General features: G+C 34.5%; 1 protein-coding gene across 1 annotated transcript in view; it reads right to left on the bottom strand.

Moving 5' to 3' along the window:
• The window catches only part of nompC (no mechanoreceptor potential C), a 67,638-nt gene that overhangs the window by 34,652 nt on the left and 11,487 nt on the right, over positions 1–21,499 (bottom strand). The window contains exons 3-5 of the mRNA XM_074134723.1: positions 20,539–20,640; positions 11,266–11,367; positions 10,831–10,947 (exon numbers count right to left, since the gene is read on the bottom strand). Of these exons, the coding sequence (XP_073990824.1) occupies positions 10,831–10,947; positions 11,266–11,367; positions 20,539–20,640 (321 nt within the window). The remainder of the gene's footprint in view (positions 1–10,830; positions 10,948–11,265; positions 11,368–20,538; positions 20,641–21,499) is intronic.

The following is a 21,499-nucleotide window of genomic DNA, read 5'->3' on the forward strand; positions in this document are numbered from 1 at the left end:
CAGAGATCTAAAAAGGTAGAAGATATAAAGGGTTGAAAATTTTTTGGGTCATGAAATGCTGTAAAATTATGGCCGTTCTATATCTTCCACTGTGAACCACGTATTGATATGGAATTTTGTTCTCTTGTACCCTTTGTTTTTCTCAATTATAAACTATAGTTATTTTGTGCACACATCTAAAAAGGTAGAAGATATAAAGGGTTGAAAAATTTTTGGGTCATGAAATTCTGTAAAATTATGACCGTTCTATATCTCCCACTGTGAACCACGTATTCGTATGAAATTTTTTTCACTTGTACACTTTGTTTATCTCAATTATAAACTATAGTTATTTTGTGCACAGATCTAAAAAGGTAGAAGATATAAAGGGTTGAAAACTTTTTGGGTCATGAAATTCTGTAAAATTATGGCCGTTCTATATCTTCCACTGTGAACCACGTATTGATATGAAATTTTGTTCTTTTGTACACTTTGTTTTTGTCAATTATAAACTATAGTAATTTTGTGCACAGATCTAAATAGGTAGAAGATATAAAGGGTTGAAAAATTTTTGGGTCATGAAATTCTGTAAAATTATGACCGTTCTATATCTCCCACTGTGAACCACGTATTCGTATGAAATTTTTTTCACTTGTACACTTTGTTTATCTCAATTATAAACTATAGTTATTTTGTGCACAGATCTAAAAAGGTAGAAGATATAAAGGGTTGAAAATTTTTTGGGTCATGAAATTCTGTAAAATTATGGCCGTTCTATATCTTCCACTGTGAACCACGTATTGATATGAAATTTTGTTCTTTTGTACACTTTGTTTTTCTCAATTATAAACTATAGTAATTTTGTGCACAGATCTAAATAGGTAGAAGATATAAAGGGTTGAAAATTTTTTGGGTCATGAAATTCTGTAAAATTATGGCCGTTCTATATCTTCCACAGTGAACCACGTATTGATATGGAATTTTGTTCTCTTATACACTTCGTTTTTCTAAATTATAAACTATAGTTATTTTGTGCACAAATCTATAAATATGTAAGATATGAAGGGTTGAAAATTTTTTGGGTCATGAAATTCTGTAAAATTATGGCCGTTCTATACCTTCCACTGTAAACCACGTATTCGTATGAAATTTAGTTCTCTTGTACAGTTTGTTTTTCTAAATTATAAACTATAGTTAATTTGTGCACAGATCTATAAATATATAAGATATAAAGGGTTGAAAATTTTTTGGGTCATGAAATTCTGTCAAATTATGGCCGTTCTATATCTTCCACTGTGAACCACGTATTCGTATGAAATTTAGTTCTCTTGTATACTTTGTTTTTCTCGATTATAAACTATAGTTATTTTGTGCCCAGATCTAAAAAAGTAAAAGATATAAAGGGTTGAAAATTTTTTGGGTCATGAAATTCTGTAAAATTATGGCCGTTCTATATCTTCCACTGTGAACCACGTATTGATATAGAATTTTGTTCTCTTGTACACTTTGTTTTTCTCAATTATAAACTATAGTCATTTTGTGCACAGATCTAAAATGGTAGAAGATATAAAGGAAAATTTTTTGGGTCATGAAATTCTGTAACATTATGGCCGTTCTATATCTCCCACCGTGAACCACGTATTCGTATAAAATTTTTTTCTCTTGTACACTTTGTTTTTCTCAATTATATACTATAGTTATTTCGTGCACAGATCAAAAAAGGTAGAAGATATAAAGGGTTGAAAAATTTTTGGGTCATGAAATTCTGTAACATTATGGCCGTTCTATATCTCCCACCGTGAACCACGTATTCGTATGGAATTTTGTTCTCTTGTACACTTTGTTTTCCTCAATTATAAACTATAGTCATTTTGTGCACAGATCTAAAAAGGTAGATGATATAAAGGGTTGAAAGTTTTTGGGTCATGAAATTCTGTAACATTATGGCCGTTCTATATCTCCCACTGTGAACCACGTATTCGTATGAAATTTAGTTCTCTTGTATACTTTGTTTTTCTCAATTATAAACTATAGTTATTTTGTGCACAGATCTAAAAAGGTAGAAGATATAAAGGGTTGAAAAATTTTTGGGTCATGAAATTCCGTAAAATTATGGCCGTTCTATATCTCCCACCGTGAACTACGTATTCGTATGAAATTTAGTACTCTTGTACACTTTGTTTTTCTCAATTATAAATTATAGTCATTTTGTGCACAGATCTAAAAAGGTAGAAGATATAAAGGGTTGAAAATTTTTTGGGTCATGAAATTCTGTAAAATTAAGGCCGTTCTATATCTTCCACAGTGAATCACGTATTGATATGGAATTTTGTTCTCTTGTACACTTTGTTTTTCTCAATTATAAACTATAGTCATTTTGTGCACAGATCTAAAAAGGTAGATGATATAAAGGGTTGAAAAGTTTTTGGGTCATGAAATTCTGTAACATTATGGCTGTTCTATATCTCCCACCGTGAACCACGTATTCGTATGAAATTTTGTTCTCTTGTACACTTTGTTTTTCTCAATTATAAACTATAGTTATTTTGTGCACAGATCTAAAAAGGTAGATGATATAAAAGGTTGAAAATTTTTTGGGTCATGAAATTCTGTAAAATTATGGCCGTTCTATATCTCCCACCGTGAACCACGTATTCGTATGGAATTTTGTTCTCTTGTACACTTTGTTTTTCTCAATTATAAACTATAGTTATTTTGTGCACAGATCTAAAAAGGTAGAAGATATAAAGGGTTAAAAAATTTTTGGGTCATGAAATTCTGTAAAATTATGGCCGTTCTATATCTTCCACAGTGAACCACGTATTCGTATGAAATTTAGTTCTCTTATACACTTCGTTTTTCTAAATTATAAACTATAGTTATTTTGTGCACAGATCTATAAATATGTAAGATATGAAGGGTTGAAAATTTTTTGGGTCATGAAATTCTGTAAAATTATGGCCGCTCTATACCTTCCACTGTAAACCACGTATTCGTATGAAATTTAGTTCTCTTGTACACTTTGTTTTTCTAAATTATAAACTATAGTTAATTTGTGCACAGATCTATAAATATATAAGATATAAAGGGTTGAAAATTTTTTGGGTCATGAAATTCTGTCAAATTATGGCTGTTCTATATCTCCCACTGTGAACCACGTATTCTTATGAAATTTTGTTCTCTTGTACACTTTGTTTTTCTCAATTATAAACTATAGTTATTTTGTGCACAGATCTAAAAAGGTAGAAGATATAAAGGGTTGAAAATTGTTTGGGTCATGAAATTCTGTAAAATTATGGCCGTTCTATATCTCCCACTGTGAACCACGTATTCGTATGCAATTTTGTTCTCTTATACACTTTATTTTTCTCAATTATAAACTATAGTTATTTTGTGCACAGATCTAAAAAAGTAGAAGATATAAAAGGTTGAAAATTTTTTGGGTCATGAAATTCTGTAAAATTATGGCCGTTCTATATCTCCCACCGTGAACCACGTATTGGTATGAAATTTTGTTCTCTTGTACACTTTGTTTTCCTCAATTATATACTATAGTTATTTCGTGCACAGATCTAAAAAGGTAGAAGATATAAAGGGTTGAAAAATTTTTGGGTCATGAAATTCTGTAACATTATGGCCGTTCTATATCTCCCACCGTGAACCACGTATTGATATGGAATTTTGTTCTCTTGTACACTTTGTTTTTCTCAATTATAAACTATAGTCATTTTGAGCACAGATCTAAAAAGGTAGATGATATAAAGGGTTGAAAAGTTTTTAAGTCATGAAATTCTGTAACATTATGGCTGTTCTATATCTCCCACCGTGAACCACGTATTCGTATGAAATTTTGTTCTCTTGTACACTTTGTTTTTCTCAATTATAAACTATAGTTATTTTGTGCACAGATCTAAAAAGGTAGATGATATAAAGGGTTGAAAATTTTTTGGGTCATGAAATTCTGTAAAATTATGGCCGTTCTATATCTTCCACAGTGAATCACGTATTGATATGGAATTTTGTTCTCTTGTACACTTTGTTTTTCTCAATTATAAACTATAGTCATTTTGTGCACAGATCTAAAAAGGTAGATGATATAAAGGGTTGAAAAGTTTTTGGTTCATGAAATTCTGTAACATTATGGCTGTTCTATATCTCCCACCGTGAACCACGTATTCGTATGAAATTTTGTTCTCTTGTACACTTTGTTTTTCTCAATTATAAACTATAGTTATTTTGTGCACAGATCTAAAAAGGTAGAAGATATAAAGGGTTGAAAAATTTTTGGGTCATGAAATTCTGTAAAATTATGGCCGTTCTATATCTTCCACTGTGAACCACGTATTGATATGGAATTTTGTTCTCTTGTACACTTTGTTTTTCTCAATTATAAACTATAGTCATTTTGTGCACAGATCTAAAAAGGTAGATGATATAAAGGGTTGAAAAGTTTTTGGGTCATGAAATTCTGTAACATTATGGCCGTTCTATATCTCCCACCGTGAACCACGTATTCGTATGAAATTTTGTTCTCTTGTACACTTTGTTTTTCTCAATTGTAAACTATAGTCATTTTGTGCACAGATCTAAAAAGGTAGATGATATAAAGGGTTGAAAAGTTTTTGGGTCATGAAATTCTGTAACATTATGGCCGTTCTATATCTCCCACCGTGAACCACGTATTCGTATGAAATTTTTTTCTCTTGTACACTTTGTTTTTCTCAATTATATACTATAGTTATTTCGTGCACAGATCTAAAAAGGTAGAAGATATAAAGGGTTGAAAAATTTTTGGGTCATGAAATTCTGTAACATTATGGCCGTTCTATATCTCCCACCGTGAACCACGTATTCGTATGGAATTTTGTTCTCTTGTACACTTTGTTTTTCTCAATTATAAACTATAGTCATTTTGTGCACAGATCTAAAAAGGTAGATGATATAAAGTGTTGAAAAGTTTTTGGGTCATGAAATTCTGTAACATTATGGCCGTTCTATATCTCCCACCGTGAACCACGTATTCGTATGAAATTTTTTTCTCTTGTACACTTTGTTTTTCTCAATTATATACTATAGTTATTTCGTGCACAGTTCTAAAAAGGTAGAAGATATAAAGGGTTGAAAAATTTTTGGGTCATGAAATTCTGTAAAATTATGGCCGTTCTATATCTCCCACCGTGAACCACGTATTCGTATGGAATTTTGTTCTCTTGTACACTTTGTTTTTCTCAATTATAAACTATAGTTATTTTGTGCACAGATCTAAAAAGGTAGAAGATATAAAGGGTTGAAAAATTTTTGGGTCATGAAATTCTGTAAAATTATGACCGTTCTATATCTCCCACTGTGAACCACGTATTCTTATGAAATTTTGTTCTCTTGTACACTTTGTTTTTCTCAATTATAAACTATAGTTATTTTGTGCACAGATCTAAAAAGGTAGAAGATATAAAGGGTTGAAAATTGTTTGGGTCATGAAATTCTGTAAAATTATGGCCGTTCTATATCTCCCACTGTGAACCACGTATTCGTATGCAATTTTGTTCTCTTATACACTTTATTTTTCTCAATTATAAACTATAGTTATTTTGTGCACAGATCTAAAAAAGTAGAAGATATAAAAGGTTGAAAATTTTTTGGGTCATGAAATTCTTAAAATTATGGCCGTTCTATATCTCCCACCGTGAACCACGTATTGGTATGAAATTTTGTTCTCTTATACACTTTATTTAATGTTAGTGTTCCGCGAGAGAAATATATATATATATACATATAATTCTGTTCCGCGTCTATGAAAAGGTTAAGATCCACTGGTCTAGAGACTCGTGAAGAAGTCCAAGTCTACAAAAATTAACCGAAAAGTATTTACTGAAGACGCTCAGAAAAAGCGCCTCGCCAAAACGTGGTTCGAACCGTTGGTTGAAAAGCCATAAAAGTGGATGATTAAATTAGTTTGATTAACGATTGAAATTGAACTAATTCGGTGATTTAAATTAAAGTTCAATTTAATTCTCAGATTTAATCATAATTTTTTTAGTTTGATTAAATTAGTTTGATTAACGATTAAATCTGAAATTCAATTGATTAAATAATTGTCATATGATTAAAATTACGATTAAATTCCCCGATTAAATTCTGATTAAAATTAAAAATAAATTTAATCAATTGAAAAATTTAATCAATTAAATTTAGAATTTAATTTTTTTTTTTAATCAGTGCCTTACTCTGAATATAGGTATTACCCGTCTGAGAAATTAGAAGTTTGCTGTTTGAAAGTTTCTATTCTGTTATTTATAAATTTATTATTATTATTTGTTTTTTACTGCAATATAGATCCGTCATGAATTGTTGCGGATTTTTCTATTATTAAAATGTCTATAAGAAGAATACAACAAAGATGAGTAATATAATTTCTATAAAATTAACTCTTTCGTGCACAATGATTTACTGTAAGCAAATAGTGTGTAATGCTCGTTGTTTATATAATATCAAATCAACTTGAACACCTTTCCAATAACTTCGGCTCACTAAGTATTCTATTTAGATATCCAAGCTGCTGACAGTCACGCAATCTCAGGAAAATTCCATAAATGTTCCGTTTACATAGGTAAAGTGGAAAAGTTTGGTAAGCCTAACTCTGTTTACAATTTTAGGAAGAAAATTCTCATCAAAACTAACTTAGTTCAGGAAGAACTGGTATATCGCGGTTTCAAATTTAAAGATTCTTTCTATTTTCTATAGTATAATGTTTATTTTTTTATTTACTTAGAAAGCCTGTTATTGTGTGCGTTGTGAGCAGGTTCTGTTATCGCAAAAACGAGGAAATGTAGAAAGTTCAACTTTAAATTCCGATTGGAGATCCATAATGCAGCTCATAAAGGTTTTGGCTAAAACTTTACAAGGTAAGTAAATTTTGCGAACATATTCTTTAAATATAATCACTGGAAATCTCAGAGTATATATTTTGGGGGAAATAATGATAATAATGACCCTTTTCCGATCCACGGAATCGTCCACAAAGAGTTTCTACCTCAAGGTCAAACGGTCAATCAACACTTTTACCGAGAGGTTCTTGAAAAACTTCGAAAAAGGGTCATTCGTGTGAGACCAAACATTAAGAACAAGTGGGTGTTGCATCACGATAATGCTCCTTGTCACACAGCAATTTCAATAAACCAGAGTTTTTGGCCAGTAAAAACATTCCTGTGGCTCCTCAGCCTCCTTATTCGCCTGACTTGAGTCCTTGTGACTTTTTTTCTTCCCGAAGTTGAAAAATCACCTCAAGGGAACTCATTTTGGGACAGTCGAAAACATTCAAACGGCTGTAACCGACCAGGTGAAGGCTATTCCAGTATCGGAGTTCGAGCACTGCTATGAGAAGTGGAAGAAACATCTGAAGCGCTGTGTGGCTTCAGAAGGAAGTTATTTTGAAGGTGACAATATAGAATTGAAACTCTTTTTGAATAAAAAAAAATTAAAAAATCAGTCTCATTACTTAATTTACAACCTCCTACTTCCCAATTATTTTCTCAAAACATCAAAAAATAGTACATTTCTATGCCAATAATACACTCTGTGACTTGAAAAATCGATCACTTATCGATCTGTCACTTATCTTTTCTAATAGTGCGTTTCATGTTACTGGTGACGTCAAGTCCAGTATGGTCCTTGGATTATGGAAAAACCCTGGACCCCTAATTGTCCCAAACATTCTCTTTTGAAGAGTCACTGTTCTAGGTTTAGATAACCGTTCCTTATCTAGCTCATTATGGACCTTTGGCCTCACCATTCCCATTACCATTCCGTTCTGAGTTGCCAAATAACAAACTTACTCTACTTTTTTTTCACTGATTTTTAATTCATTTGAAAAGTGAAAAGTAAATCGCTGGCAAGGAACTAGAAAAATAGTAGAGAATCCAACCTTACTTTAGCCCAAGTCTCATTAACATCGTTTAATTAATACATTATTGTAAACAAGAAGTGGTAGAGATGGCGTGTTTCAGTTTAAGTTTCCAACTTTCATTTACATGAACAGTGCATACTTGTTATTAATTTAGGGGAGCTAAGTGTGATGTTCTGAGGGGAGGCTTAGTCGAATGAGCCAATCAAGGCTACGCGAGGACAAATACACCATTTCCGTGTTAGTCGACTTTTGTCATATAATTGTGTAAATATGATAGTTTAGAGACGAGCGCGCCACCGTGCGGACAACACGGGTGAGCCGAGGCAATAGTCAGATGTGCGGTACCACGTGGTGTCTGTCTCCGGCAGCGAGATCCACCTTCTGTCTGCCCCCAGCCCTTTTCCCCTTGTTCCGCTACCTTCCAACCTGTGCATGCTCCACTGCCACCCCATTACAAGCCTCTGAGTACTGCTCCAATAAAACTGCACTCTGCCCTAATTCAACCTCTCCTAACTCCCAGTTTGGAGCAAACACTTCCCTAAAAGCGTGGAAAACAAATATACACTAACTCAACAATCTTCTAGTTAAAGTCAAGGTTTGCATTCTTCCTTGAGAAACCTATTCTTTGTAATTATTACAAAAACAGTGACTCTGAAACTGTTCATTATGCTGAAATGGTTTCTGTAGATGGAGAATTTTTTTCGAAAAAGTGCTTCCAAGCAATGGGGAGGAGCTTACAAGTAAAGAAGCGGACAGAATAAGGAAAAATCTTTTATATTTTGAAAAAAAGTAAAAAGTTCTTATTTTAATATTATTCATTTTTGAGCTAAGAGTGTTCACACCCAATGGAACAGGCCATTTTCTAAAATCCATCTTCAGGCTCAAGGGATATTTGAACGGACTTTTCGATGGACGCTGCATCCATTCTTCTTTTCAGGAAGAAGGGGATAGTGAAAATCCTCAAGGAGTTTAGAATCGAACACAACAGATTGCTAAAAATCAACAATTTTTTTTTAGCTTTCTGAATTTCGCTAAATAAGATAAGTCGTCTCGATTTCTATTATTTAAAAGTATAAGAAAAAATTAATATAATAAATATAATGAGTAAATAACAATATCGAAGCCTTCATAAATTTATTATTTAGCAATAAGCAGAAATTCAAATCTTCTAAACATGCTACTGAGGTGTTAATTGTACACTAGCGCTACGTGCTGTGGATGAAACTGAATACAGTCGTTGCCTAGTGTTCCCACAGATAGCGCTGATGTTCCTCAGCTCTATTACTTAACAGGTGGTCTTTTTCGCACACAATTTATTGCAGCAGGCCGGGTTTTCCTATAGGCTAACTAGGCTTCAGCCTAGGGCCTCAAGATCAAGAGGGGCCGATATTCAAATTGTTAGCAAAATTAAAATTACACTATTCTAAAAACATAACATATTCCTTCGAACATACCTTCGATTATAAAAATAGTACTTGTTTAAAATATTTCCTAACATTTTCTCAAATATTTCAGTGAGATCAGAAGTAAATTTTTAAAGTGCAATTTGTAACCTTTGACTTCCTTATTTTAAGGCAATCTAATGTAAAGATTGACTACTGGTCCATCTAAAAGAGTTTTCAATGAATTAAACAACTAGATAAATTAACACTGCTCGTGAACACGTTTTCTTGTAAAACAAACGTAATTTCTCGTACGAAGATAAAAGGAATCCTGGAAAATGATATACCGTTTGAAAGCCCAATAAACAAGGAAACTTTTATAAAAAGTGCCAGCATCTAGGTCTGATAATGATCACATAAGGGCCTAATGTGTTTTCTTAAAAATCTCGATTACTTTTTTTTCCAATATTCGGAGGAAGATTGAGGCTGTTTGGAGATAACTTATGCTTCGAAATGGTTTCAATTTTTAGGAAATTTATCTGTCTTTCTAACCGTGTCATCAGAATTGAATTCGGACTAAAACTTTCTGAGTAATAACATTTTTATTGCAAAAAAGTAATGTTTTTAGAAAAAATAAAATAAAGTGACGTCACTCAAGAACAGTGGAAAATATGAAGTTAGCCAATACGTCATTGAACTTCACTTCAGATATACTACACACAGTAGGCCTATGGACAATACTTACTGGACCACCCTGTATATCACAGTAGTGATGTATTTTGTTATCTCTCATGTAACTTACAACTTAAAAATGGGAGGTGAAAGGACCTCATAAGTGGAATAGCCTAGGGCCTCTTTTCATCTAAATCCGGCCCTGGATTTGAGGTTCTCTGTAAGCGTCAAAAAATGTTTTTAGCTATGAGGGTTTTCTGTACCGTTTTTAAGGTTTAAATTTCTAAAATTTTGATTTGCGGCGAACATACGTATTTAGATTGATACACGTACAAACCAATTTTAAAATAAACTTTGCCTAGCTCAAGTGACTTCTCAACGGATATTATCGGTGAAAAGTAGAACGAATAGTCTGCGAGAATACAATACCTCTTCTTTTACCTCAGCTGGAGGAAGTATAAAAATTAACAGGTCACAATCGACCGGTTAGAATATTGTGACGTCTGGTTCGCCTTTCAAGGGGAAGTCAAATGATCTGGAAGTCGGATTGCAATGACCTGAGACAGGAATAATCTAATTTCAACCAGGTGAGATGAGGTTCCCTTACTTAATTGTGTCGAGCGTTATCGAATCCCTTGACCTACACCATGACGCAGTCTGTGAGTGCACTTAATAATACATAATTGTCAATAAGTACTTTTCTCATCAAAAAGTTGGACATGTGACCTGACAGTTAAAATACGTAGGCTCCGGCAGGAAGGAAAGGAGGTTGAGGTAAGAGAAATTGGTGAATGAACATTGGAGGACCTTAAAGTGCGTGTCTGCATCACACGCCTGCTCAGAACGGCATTCTCTTCTAGAAAAATCTAGCCAGATTTAAGAGAACCAACTAACCGCATCTTTGCTGGTTCTGATGTCCCTTCCGGCTGTACCCAGCAAGGCTCGTAGTATGCTGGTTGCAGTTCCTGTTTGCCGACTCGCCACCAGATGCACTGCTGTCTGCTGCTTCGCCTGCCAATGGAGAATTTCGTAGCTTAAACTTAGAATAATTTTAATAGTATGTTTGTTAAATGTTTTATGAAATTATGTGTATTATTTTAATTAAAAAAAAAAAAAAACTCCCTAATAGGTGAATATAAACACTGCGATATCAAGTAAACAGACTAGGATTGGTTAATTAACCATAAAAATAGATTTCCACAACTCCTTATCACAATTCTATCACTCAGGAGTGACCGCGCAGTCTATCTTATTAGATCGACCAAGTCAGACTTCTTAAGATCCATCTGTGACTTGAAAAATTAACTGATATAGTTATTCCTTACTTACCCCTCCAGGTGCGTAGACGTCCACACCTTTCTTGGCGAGTAATAACTTGACCACATCCTCTCGGGAGTACATGGCCGCAATGTGCAGAGCATTGTAGTTGTCCTGCAACCGAATATTCACAATTATTAATTTACACATAAAAAAAAAGGTATTAAGACTCTAAAAGAAATCAAAGCAAGCTGAAAGTTTTATATTTTGATCAGGGAATCCACCTGTAACTAAGAAGGAATCGAAATTCAATAACCTGCAGTACCATTTCACAAATAGATTTTAGATTACAAATAGATAGAAGTTTTTGGAATTTTTTAGAACATCCTTGGAATCGATTTTCTTTAAAGTTTGGCATTCTGTTTAAATAAAATCTAAAACTTTTATTTCAAACCTTTTTCGACAAAATTAATGTAGTGGACATAAATTATTTAAATTCTTATCAAAGAGATAAGTTATCACTTAAAATATGTACAGCCATTATGTAAGCAGGACAATGTACGATGTTATCTGCACTGTCTAGCGGAGTATTGTAAAGTCAATACACAGTTCTAGCCCACAAGGAGACTCTTTTAAACTTTCTTTTTCTTTCTTTCTTTTTTTTAATTCAAGACGATATATTCTGAGTTAATTGCACTTGGAGCATTTTCAATGCAGGACGGTCTCAGTCACTGTTCGCTCATGTTCAGAGAGCTGCGAGAAGTCCTGGGAAAAGAAAATCCAAGTGCAGGCGAATAAATTGGGTTGGTCTTGCACTTTGTTCATTAAGAACTTCCGTGATCATCTGGATGTCTCCGAGGATTCTGACCTATCTGCAAAGAGAGTTTATGCAGACTGGCGCCGAGTCAGATTTACAAGAAAACATTTCAACCAAGGCTATGTAAATTTTCTTGAACTCATTATTACGTCTCCCTGAACACCCATTGGGTGCTAATTTATAGCAACTTGACTTCAGCAGTAAAATAACAGTTATCAACAGCTTCCTGACCAAGCCACACTTGTCGTACATATTCTCTTCTCCCTGTGCTTTCTGTAAATATTAGTGGCAGTCACTTGGTCTGTGTTGCCTGGATAAATTCTTCCCAACCAAGGCCATTTTATGGACGCCTATTGGTCTGAATAGGAGCTTGTTAAGTAAGCCTGGTATCCTCTATGGAGTTGTTCTTCCATTTTTCCGCCAACTCCTGTTTAAAATCACTAAGAGTATGTGGTACTTCGAATTCTTGACCTTAAAGATTCAAGGCTGTATGAAATTAAGATTTCCAGGTTTTCTTAGACAGGAAGGACTCAAGCGCAGGATGCCAGATTGCCCAACGCAATCCACGTGCAATCTTGTGAGCACGCTCATGGTGGTGATTTCTGTGGGCAGACATTCATGTCCACATATATCGATCTAGTTACCATAGCTACAATACCGGAACTACCACTTTATTGAATGGTTTCTTCATTTGTTTTGAGAAATTTTGTATAATCGGCCTTGAATAATTTTGCGTTTATGAAATCATTAACTACCAAAACGCAATCACTAGAGAAGAAAGTAAAACTGTGAGAACCTGTCACAAGGACGTAAACAAACATCTACGTAACTTGGTTATATTCAATGGAAAATAATTAAACGATTTTATCTTACCACAGCTGACGTCAGCAAATTTTCTTGGTGCTATTTTGGACGGAAAACCTGGCAAAAAACTCGGTAAACAAGTGAATCATTCAATGAAATGGCACTTCCGCTCATCAAATTAAGAATCAAATTTTATAGCCATACTGGATTTATGTTAGTACGAGATTGATAATAGTAATGAGTCCGAACATCCTTAAATTTCAACGCTCAGCCCTACCGTCATCCAGAACTTTTGAAGAAACAACATCCTGGAAATTGCTCTAAATAAAAATTGCAGAGCTATTTGTGTGCAAAGAGCAAACGAACCTTTAAAGACGTGTTCCGGAAAATTCAAGGAAGTGCCAAAGAAAGTTAAATCCTTGCCGCCATTTGCGACCTCCCCAACTGATATTGTGAAACTGGAAGTTGTGAGCGATCTATTAGGTACACACCCAACCGAGAATTATAACCATTCAGCCTCTCTAGGGCGATCCTAGGGGACCGGCGATTAAGGAGCCTCCCACCAGTATCAGGACCCATCCTCCAAATGCTACTGAGAAAGGATATATTCCGCTACAAAAACCGGTTGCAACCCAGGATCTTTAGCCCTAAGAAGAGGTAGGGAGATCACATCCTGGTGCCAAAAAAAAAAAGTACGCTTATATCACAGAAGTTTACAGGGTTTTCGGGGAAGTACAAAAGGTCCTACCTATGTTAGTTGGGAAAGAAGGACTGGTTTTCCGGAAGTCAAACTTTCTTATCATGGCGATTATGTCGAAACTCTGGTGCTTAAAACCAGATAAAACCGTTATGATCGCCCAAACTGAGCCTGTACGAGGAACCCCGTGTTAAAACTTGATGTTTCTACAACTTGAGGATCTTTGATAATGTTTCTGATTCTGAAACTTCTTGTCGATGTTAAAAGGCTTCGCCTCTGTGACCATTGTAATACATTAACCTACATCTTCTATAAGATTCAGACCGATTGTTACTGTTTATAGAAACGAAACATGTCAATTAAAAGTGATAAATTTGGAAAGAAATATTGGAGGGGATGTTGGAGACAGAAGGCATTGAACTCTTGTTTCTGTTTGATGACCTAGATGGCCGGCTCAGGTTTATAGATCGCGCTGTCTACCTAGGTGCCTCCTGCCAGCCAATCTGCATCTCTCATTTGAATAAATCAAGAAATGAATCACATTTCAACTCATTTCCATTGTAAATATCGGTTCTCTGGTGCCATAAATGGCTGACCAACTCACTAATTGATGGGTAATTTTGTTTACATTCTACTATTAGGCCAATGTTTTAGCTTTAATAATAGTTTGTAAAGAAATTTTGGTTAGGTTTCTTTAATTTAATTCATTCAGTAAACATTAACTGTTTACATGATCAGTTTGTTGATTATTAAGTTGATGCTGTAATTATATTACTTAATACTGACTATTTTAAATTCACTTTTCAGTATCTAACATCTTTACTCGAGTTTTCACCAGTGAATTGAATATATATACATATAATGGGTGAATTTCATTTTGTTTTTGTGCTGAATATAAGTTGATAGATTACTGTGGCAAATGAATCCCAGATTGTTAGCGATGGAATAAACAGCAAAACAAAAACAGTAAGAGTCATTCAAGTAGAATAACGGGCATAAAATCAGTTTAAAGAGGACGTACTGAGCTCGCACAATGATGCATCTTGGCAGAGGAAAGAATTGCGTGATGTCATGCAAGAATAAGTTTAAATAAGAAAATGATATCGTGGGTGGAGGGGAGATGATGAGGGTCTGAATTGAATGAAACCTCCTGCGAGCGGGGGACGGCCTCTATGTAATGTTTGCAGGGGGGCACCGCTAAAATGCAATGAAGTAGAACAAACAAACAAAAAACGTGGAACAAAGTTGCTTTAAAATGTTTGCCGTCTAAAAAAAACGATGTTCAGTAAGTTCAGTAGAAGCCAGAGAATGTGGTACAAACCACCAACTACTTATCTAGAAGTTACAGCGACCAACTAATACAAATAAAAGCGCATACACTATATCCCTCAATTCTATTGATCGAGTAGTTTTTATTTGTGATAATTCACGTAATCCACCGCACCGTGACTCATACATTCTTGGAATGATTAGGCCAAGATTTAATCTTGATTGCAGGATACGCCAACAGTGGCTTTTCTCCACATCATACAACCTCTCTTCCATACAAACATTAGACCAACTAATGCACTTCTTAATAGTGTTAGTTAATAGATCATAGGCCGGAATCCAGTAGTTGTCTTCTAAAAAAAATAGTCATCCGCGACCATGTTTGAATACCAAGACTGCCACCTATGTTGGACGCCAATCCAACTGGTAGCTTTGCGCTACAAAAAAAAAAGTACCAAGATTCGAAAAATAAGTAGAGTTTTTGCAAAAAAAATTATTGCAAGGTCTGGCAGTACCCCGGAGAAAAGATTCAAATAACCAGAACCATTCCAGTTAGTTTCGAGAGAAAGTACAATCAATTTTCAAAATGGTGTATAGTAAAGTTTCCGCAGTTAAATTTTATTTCGTTAATTTTATTCATCGTACCCGCACATTTTTTTGTTCTATTTTGGACATGTTTCAACAACTTTAGGCTTAATTCATCATATGATTTAGAAAAATCAACAAGACGTCCAATCCATTCAATTACAATAAATGGCTCTGTGACTTTGGGAGACAGGGCTGGAGCAACAGCAACTTCTAGAGGTAGAAACTGCCGTAGTTTCCGTCACAAAACCAGCAACTCCATTGAGGCATCCCCCATCATGAAATAAAAAAATTAAATAAATGAGAAAATCATCCCTATTCATAGAAATTCATTAGAAGTTTTAGCGCACCAGCTGGAGAGTCAACTCGGATTTCGTCCTCCACCTCAAATAACCAAGCTAAGCTACTGATCGCTAGCTTTTTATGTCCAGGATAAGAGGATAAAACAAATTAATTTTTAGCCATTCCAATTTAACCCCAAGCCTTCTTAATCAGTACCTGAATGTAAGAGCCAAATCGAGTAACATTGGCTGTGCGCTGTCCTAGCATTAATCACATTACTACTCTTTGACTAAGAGAAGAGCAAACAAATGCAATAAAGCTGGTATTAACCATGCAAAGCCTTTGCTAAAGTGTAAAGCTTGGTCAATTAATTTAGGGCCTTAGCTTTATATTGCATTAAACTGATCGCCATTCCTAAATTGCAATTACTCGGTAAACACATTAGCTGGATGGCCAGATGCCATGATTCACGCTAGAAAGGAGCGAAAAAAGAAACGGAAGGAAATTGCATGAAGAATTATGTCTATCGAAGAGCGGAAATTAAAATAACCTTCATCGTTTTATTCTTCATTACAGCATATCCCAGTTAGTAACTACCGTGGCTGGTCGCTCGCAATGTGTATCAATCGTGTTAGGCTAATAGCAGATTATTTGTTCTACCAACATGGCCTATATTGAGAACAGTAGAGCAAGTTTCTTCTGTCAGTAGTTCGTAAGTCATGTCTAATAATGTTCCACAAAGTAATATCGATGAGGTTATATTTAAATCAATCAAGTTATTATCTTCAGAATAGAGTTCGCAATGTATGTAGGTTAAACCCCAAAAATGGAAGAGCTCAGTTCTTGATTGTTCATGATTGTGATCTGTCTATTAGCAGTTCTTCTAATTAAATTTATTATAAAATACGGGTGCAGCGCTGGACCATATCGTTGAATAAACACGTTTTTTTTCAGTTTTTGACTGGTTTTAGATTTTTAACTATTATCAAAGATTGATTAAGCAATTTTGTGGGTAGAGAATTGGTCTTCCTGACTGTCAGAAAGTGAAGAGTAAGACAGAAACATGATGGACAATCAATTTTTCTAAATCATATGATGAATCAAGCTCTAAAGTTGTTGAAACATGTCCAAAATAGTAAAAAAAATATGCGGGTACGATGAATAAAATCAATGAAATCAATTTAAGTGCGGAAACCTCACTATAGACCATTTTGAAAATTGAGATTTTTTACTTTTTCTCGAAACTAACTGGAATGGTTCTAGGTATTTGAATCTTTTCTCCGGGGTACTGCCAGACCTTGCAATAATTTTTTTGGACAAAAAAATGTATTTTTGTATGGGGCAAACTCCCCTTCTTAAGTGGCACAGAGACTTAAGTGCAAATCTGCACAAAATTCCGAATCGAATGACACCTCATTCATGAAAATCGGTTAGCGCGTTTAGGCGCTACGTTGTTTACAACAAAGGTAACAACAACAAGAAAAACAACAATTTCTGAAAAATGCCGTTTTTGCTCATTTTCGGCAACTTTTTTCTCGAAATCTATTTTATCTATGTTTTGCGAAAAAAAAATACAGTTATAAAGGGGGATTTTCCCTATATTTTAAAGAAAATTTGAGAATTTTATCTTTTAAAGAAAAAGAGAAAAAAATTATCAAAGTTGGGTGTTTTTCAACGTTTCGCTTTTTCGTGCACTTTTTGACGATCAACTCTTTACAACTGTCCTACCGGACAGTTTTAATTATCGTCTCTACTACCAAACATTCCATTATCTAATCTGCAAATACTGAACTAGTTTATTAAATTTTAAATAATCTGCAACGTAAAATATATCGGAGATCAGAGAGATAATTATTATAGTGTATTTTCTTTTGTTGCTCTTAATTGCCCTAATTCTAGAGCATGATGTTTATTTCTCTCTCACACTTTCCTCCAAGTGTTCTGACCCATCCTAAAATAATTTCCACTGTGAAAAAACTAAAACAAACCACAAAGAAGAGGCGGTAGTTAAGTATATCGCCTGACTTGTCCTCAGAGTGATGTACAACTACTGGAGCTGTCTGCTCTAACTACCAATCTAGGAAATTGTTCTGCCAGCTGCAAAGTAAAAAAGAAATTAAGTTAAGGAAAGTCTCCAGTGGCAGGAAAAAAAAAAGAAAAAGGAGCAGAAGATAGTATATTTCTTTGGTGGCTTCATCGGCTCCCCTCAGATTGTTGGGCTGCCCATAAATTTACAAGGTTCTCAGCCCTGGACACGAAAGGTTAAATCAACATAAAATGAATTGGAAATACTTTCTGCTGGGAACCAGTTTCATTATTGGTTTTAAGAGCACTATAATTATGTTGGCAATAAAAAATTTATTACTTTTAATGTATCTTTTTTAGCTATTCAAAAGAATAAAACTTAAGTGACACGAACGATGAAGTATGAACTTAATCCTTACGGTTAGAATTAGAAACTGGGTCACTTTGGTGCTTAACGGTGATCCATAAGGGATTATGAAGTCGCATATTTTTTACTGACGTCCCTTTGCTTGCTACCCAGCCGCCAAAAATCCCTGAGTATAGTCTAATGAAACTACGAAACATTTTATAGAGATTATTTTTAGAACCAGATTTCTTATCTTGGGGAAGGTGCAGTTGCATTAAAATAAAAGGAGGCCACTGCTCCAAGAACTTCCTGGAAACGATTTTTCCTTAAATAATGATGACAGAAAATCTGTGTTGCAATCAGATACCCTAAGTGCATTTCAGATGGAAATCATAAATTTGGCATGATCGCGATACTTATTAAGCGTAAGGTTTAAAACAATAGCGACTAACGAGTACAGCCTAAAGAAAAATGAGCGTATAAAGGAAATTCGGTCTTGGTCAAGAGTTGAACGTTGTGTTAATATTACGACATAATAAATAGCTGACACGGCATGTCCTTGGCAATCGAACTGTGAAAAGAATTAAGGTAAAGCGCACCACCGTTAAGTGTGTGCAGGAGAGTTGTTGGCTGTGGTTGGAAAGCGCGATTATTGCCGGGGTCTAGTGGGTCAGTGGAGTAAACTAGGTCTGCTCTGATAGCCGGGCGTGATAAGCAAGTGGGTGTTTGTCGGCCATGTGAGCAAGTGGCGGTGGCGTGCACGCCTTCAAAACGCTCTCCTTTGAATCACTGCACCTTCACATAACCTTACCTTCAGTAACCTCCACTTCTGTTTTCAAGCTTACAGAACTTAAGTTCTCTATAGCTCAAATTTTAGGCTGAATCATAATTTTGAAAAAAAATCTAGAGTAGTTGGGCAGGAAATCCTAGGTAGGTATTATTTTCGAGAGAATTTAAAAAAGTGAACAGTCCATGGAGTAAAGACGTACTTCCAGTTCAAGAATCTTTTTCTTGCATGGACATAATAATAATAATAATTGTGTTTTATTGAACAAAAATAACATATTTACAATACGAACAAATTTACAAACACTTTAGGCATGGACTCCAGAGTCCGTCCGCCAAGTTGACCAAGTTGTCTAGTGCAAAAATAAAAGATTATAAATAAAGATGTTTACTTCTTTTTCTTTCTCTTTTCTTCAAATAAATTTACAGAATATAAATATAATAAACTAAAATTGTACTTCTAAACCTTAGACTTCCATACTTGCCGCTACTTATATACAAAACAAATAAGAACGAAAATATATTTTTAAAATAAAAATTAAAACTGAGTTGTTATTTTAAAAGAAAAGAAATGAAATTATAATACATACTTTCATTAAACTAAAAATTAAACTCATTTATCAGAAAACTTCTGTATTCCCAGGCGTACTCGGTGTACTTATATAAATTTTCCCATCCATAATCACCATTCAGATATTTTATGACTTCATCAACACTTATGAATTTATTACCTAACCACCTCACCCTGAACTCCTGCAAAATTAGACGAAGTCCTAAAAAGTGTACCAAATTTTCTGTTGCATTTAAATTACACAATGCGCATTTATGTGCTCTCTCTTCTCTACTGATGTTATAATTTAAGTATGTTGACATCATCCGAACACTGTTTACATCATTGATATAATGATTTTCAAGAAAATTAGTATCTAAACGTTTATACAGAGTATGAAATCTCGACTGATTAGCGTTGCACATTAATTTTTGTTTAAATTCTAGATTTACTCGTTCTAAAAAGTTTTCAAATGAATCTAGATTATTACTATTTATATTATAATTAAACATTGACAGTCCGTATTGATTACATAACTCTTGACAATTCTTATACCAATATATTTTCTTATTAATTATTTCTTGAGCTATTATTCTTGGGAAACGGTGCTGCGGCATTGCCATAACTTTCTTTATGTAGTTGTAATGCAGTCTCAAGGTGTAGTTGAAGAGGGGTAGTGCATTTGTTTCGGAATATACAAGAATTTACATTGTATATTCTTGCACGGACATCTAAAAACTCATTTAACCTTCCTTAACTGTACACTAGACAGCACTAGCGCAGTAATTACATAAAAAACGGGACTTAGTAGAGACCTAGCCATTTCCCTCTGACATGTTCACCACGAATTTCCAGGAAAAGAGATGTGAGTCCAGACCAAAAAAGGCTAAATGACATTTAATATCTGGAAAAAGAGGATCCTCCTTATGAAATATGCGCCGGTGAAAGTGAATGATAACTTATGACCAGTTATTAAGCCCAAAAACCTGAGTTAACTCACTGAAACTTTAAAAAATAGTTCAAATTAAAGTGATACAACTTAGTAGTCCGAAAACTTGACTTGGAGTTCCAAATCGTTTCGCTCATTAACGATATCTCTAAGATTCTTTCTAGTGATTTTACGGTTCATCAAGCTAGTGACAACTAGGGAAGATTTATACAATCTAGAATTTAAGCGAACTTACGTTATTCCTAGCGGTGACGTCACATCCCAGATCGACCAGTCTATCGATGTACGTGGTTCTGTTTTCCTTCACTGCAAACATCAACGGGGTCATACCGGTCGCCTGAAAAATAAAACTTATTCTGAACAAATTTGCAAACTAAGTACAAGAAATCAAATGTTTTTTTACGCAAAATGATCGTATTATTTTATCGTTAAAGAATAATCGCCAAAAATCAATTATAAGCCTAATTCCAGGGTTACTCCAGCCTCCAGTCATTATACAGTAAAAAACTCGCATTATTCAACGAAGAACCAAGATAATAGAAGTCAAAATTTTGAGCCAGTTAATGAATTCGCAAGTTAACCATCTTCTATTCATAAAGTATAGCTATAGCATCGCTGACGTTGCTTTTCCACACACCGTAGAGATACATACTGTCTACATCTGAGTAAATTTTGCCACCGATCAGAACTCTACGAGTCTGGAAGTCAAAATTTTGAGCCGGATAAAGATACCGAAAGTTTACATTTTGATTAGGTTAAAATCTCGTAATTTTAACAATCCTCTATATCCTAAACTATTTTAACTTTAATGTTGCTTTTCTCCTCACAAATAGAGATAATAATACCTGAGTCTGAACAATTAGATTTAGTCATGATATAGATAGTTTTCTTCTCCTTTATCAGTATGGCAATCCTCTTTGCAACTTCTACCAATTTCAATGTAACTTAATATCTGCAATATTATTTAGGTAGATAATGTTGCAAATAGTTCTATTAAAATAATTATAGCCAGATTAAGATAGCCTCTGTCTTAAGGAACCACCACTGAGTATATTCGTAGAGTGTCGTGGTGTATCTACACTAGAATGTGCCACCTGTGCGTGTGACACAGATGGTTTACCGGCGCCGCCAACAGACTACATTAGCATAACCACCTTTCTTGGGGGCAGCAATTCAGCGAGTAAGACTGCCCTATT

The sequence above is a fragment of the Rhodnius prolixus genome, unplaced genomic scaffold (assembly GCF_049639745.1).
Source record: "Rhodnius prolixus isolate KJV_2025 unplaced genomic scaffold, Rpr scaffold_22, whole genome shotgun sequence".
Classification (NCBI taxonomy): Eukaryota; Metazoa; Arthropoda; class Insecta; order Hemiptera; family Reduviidae; genus Rhodnius; species Rhodnius prolixus.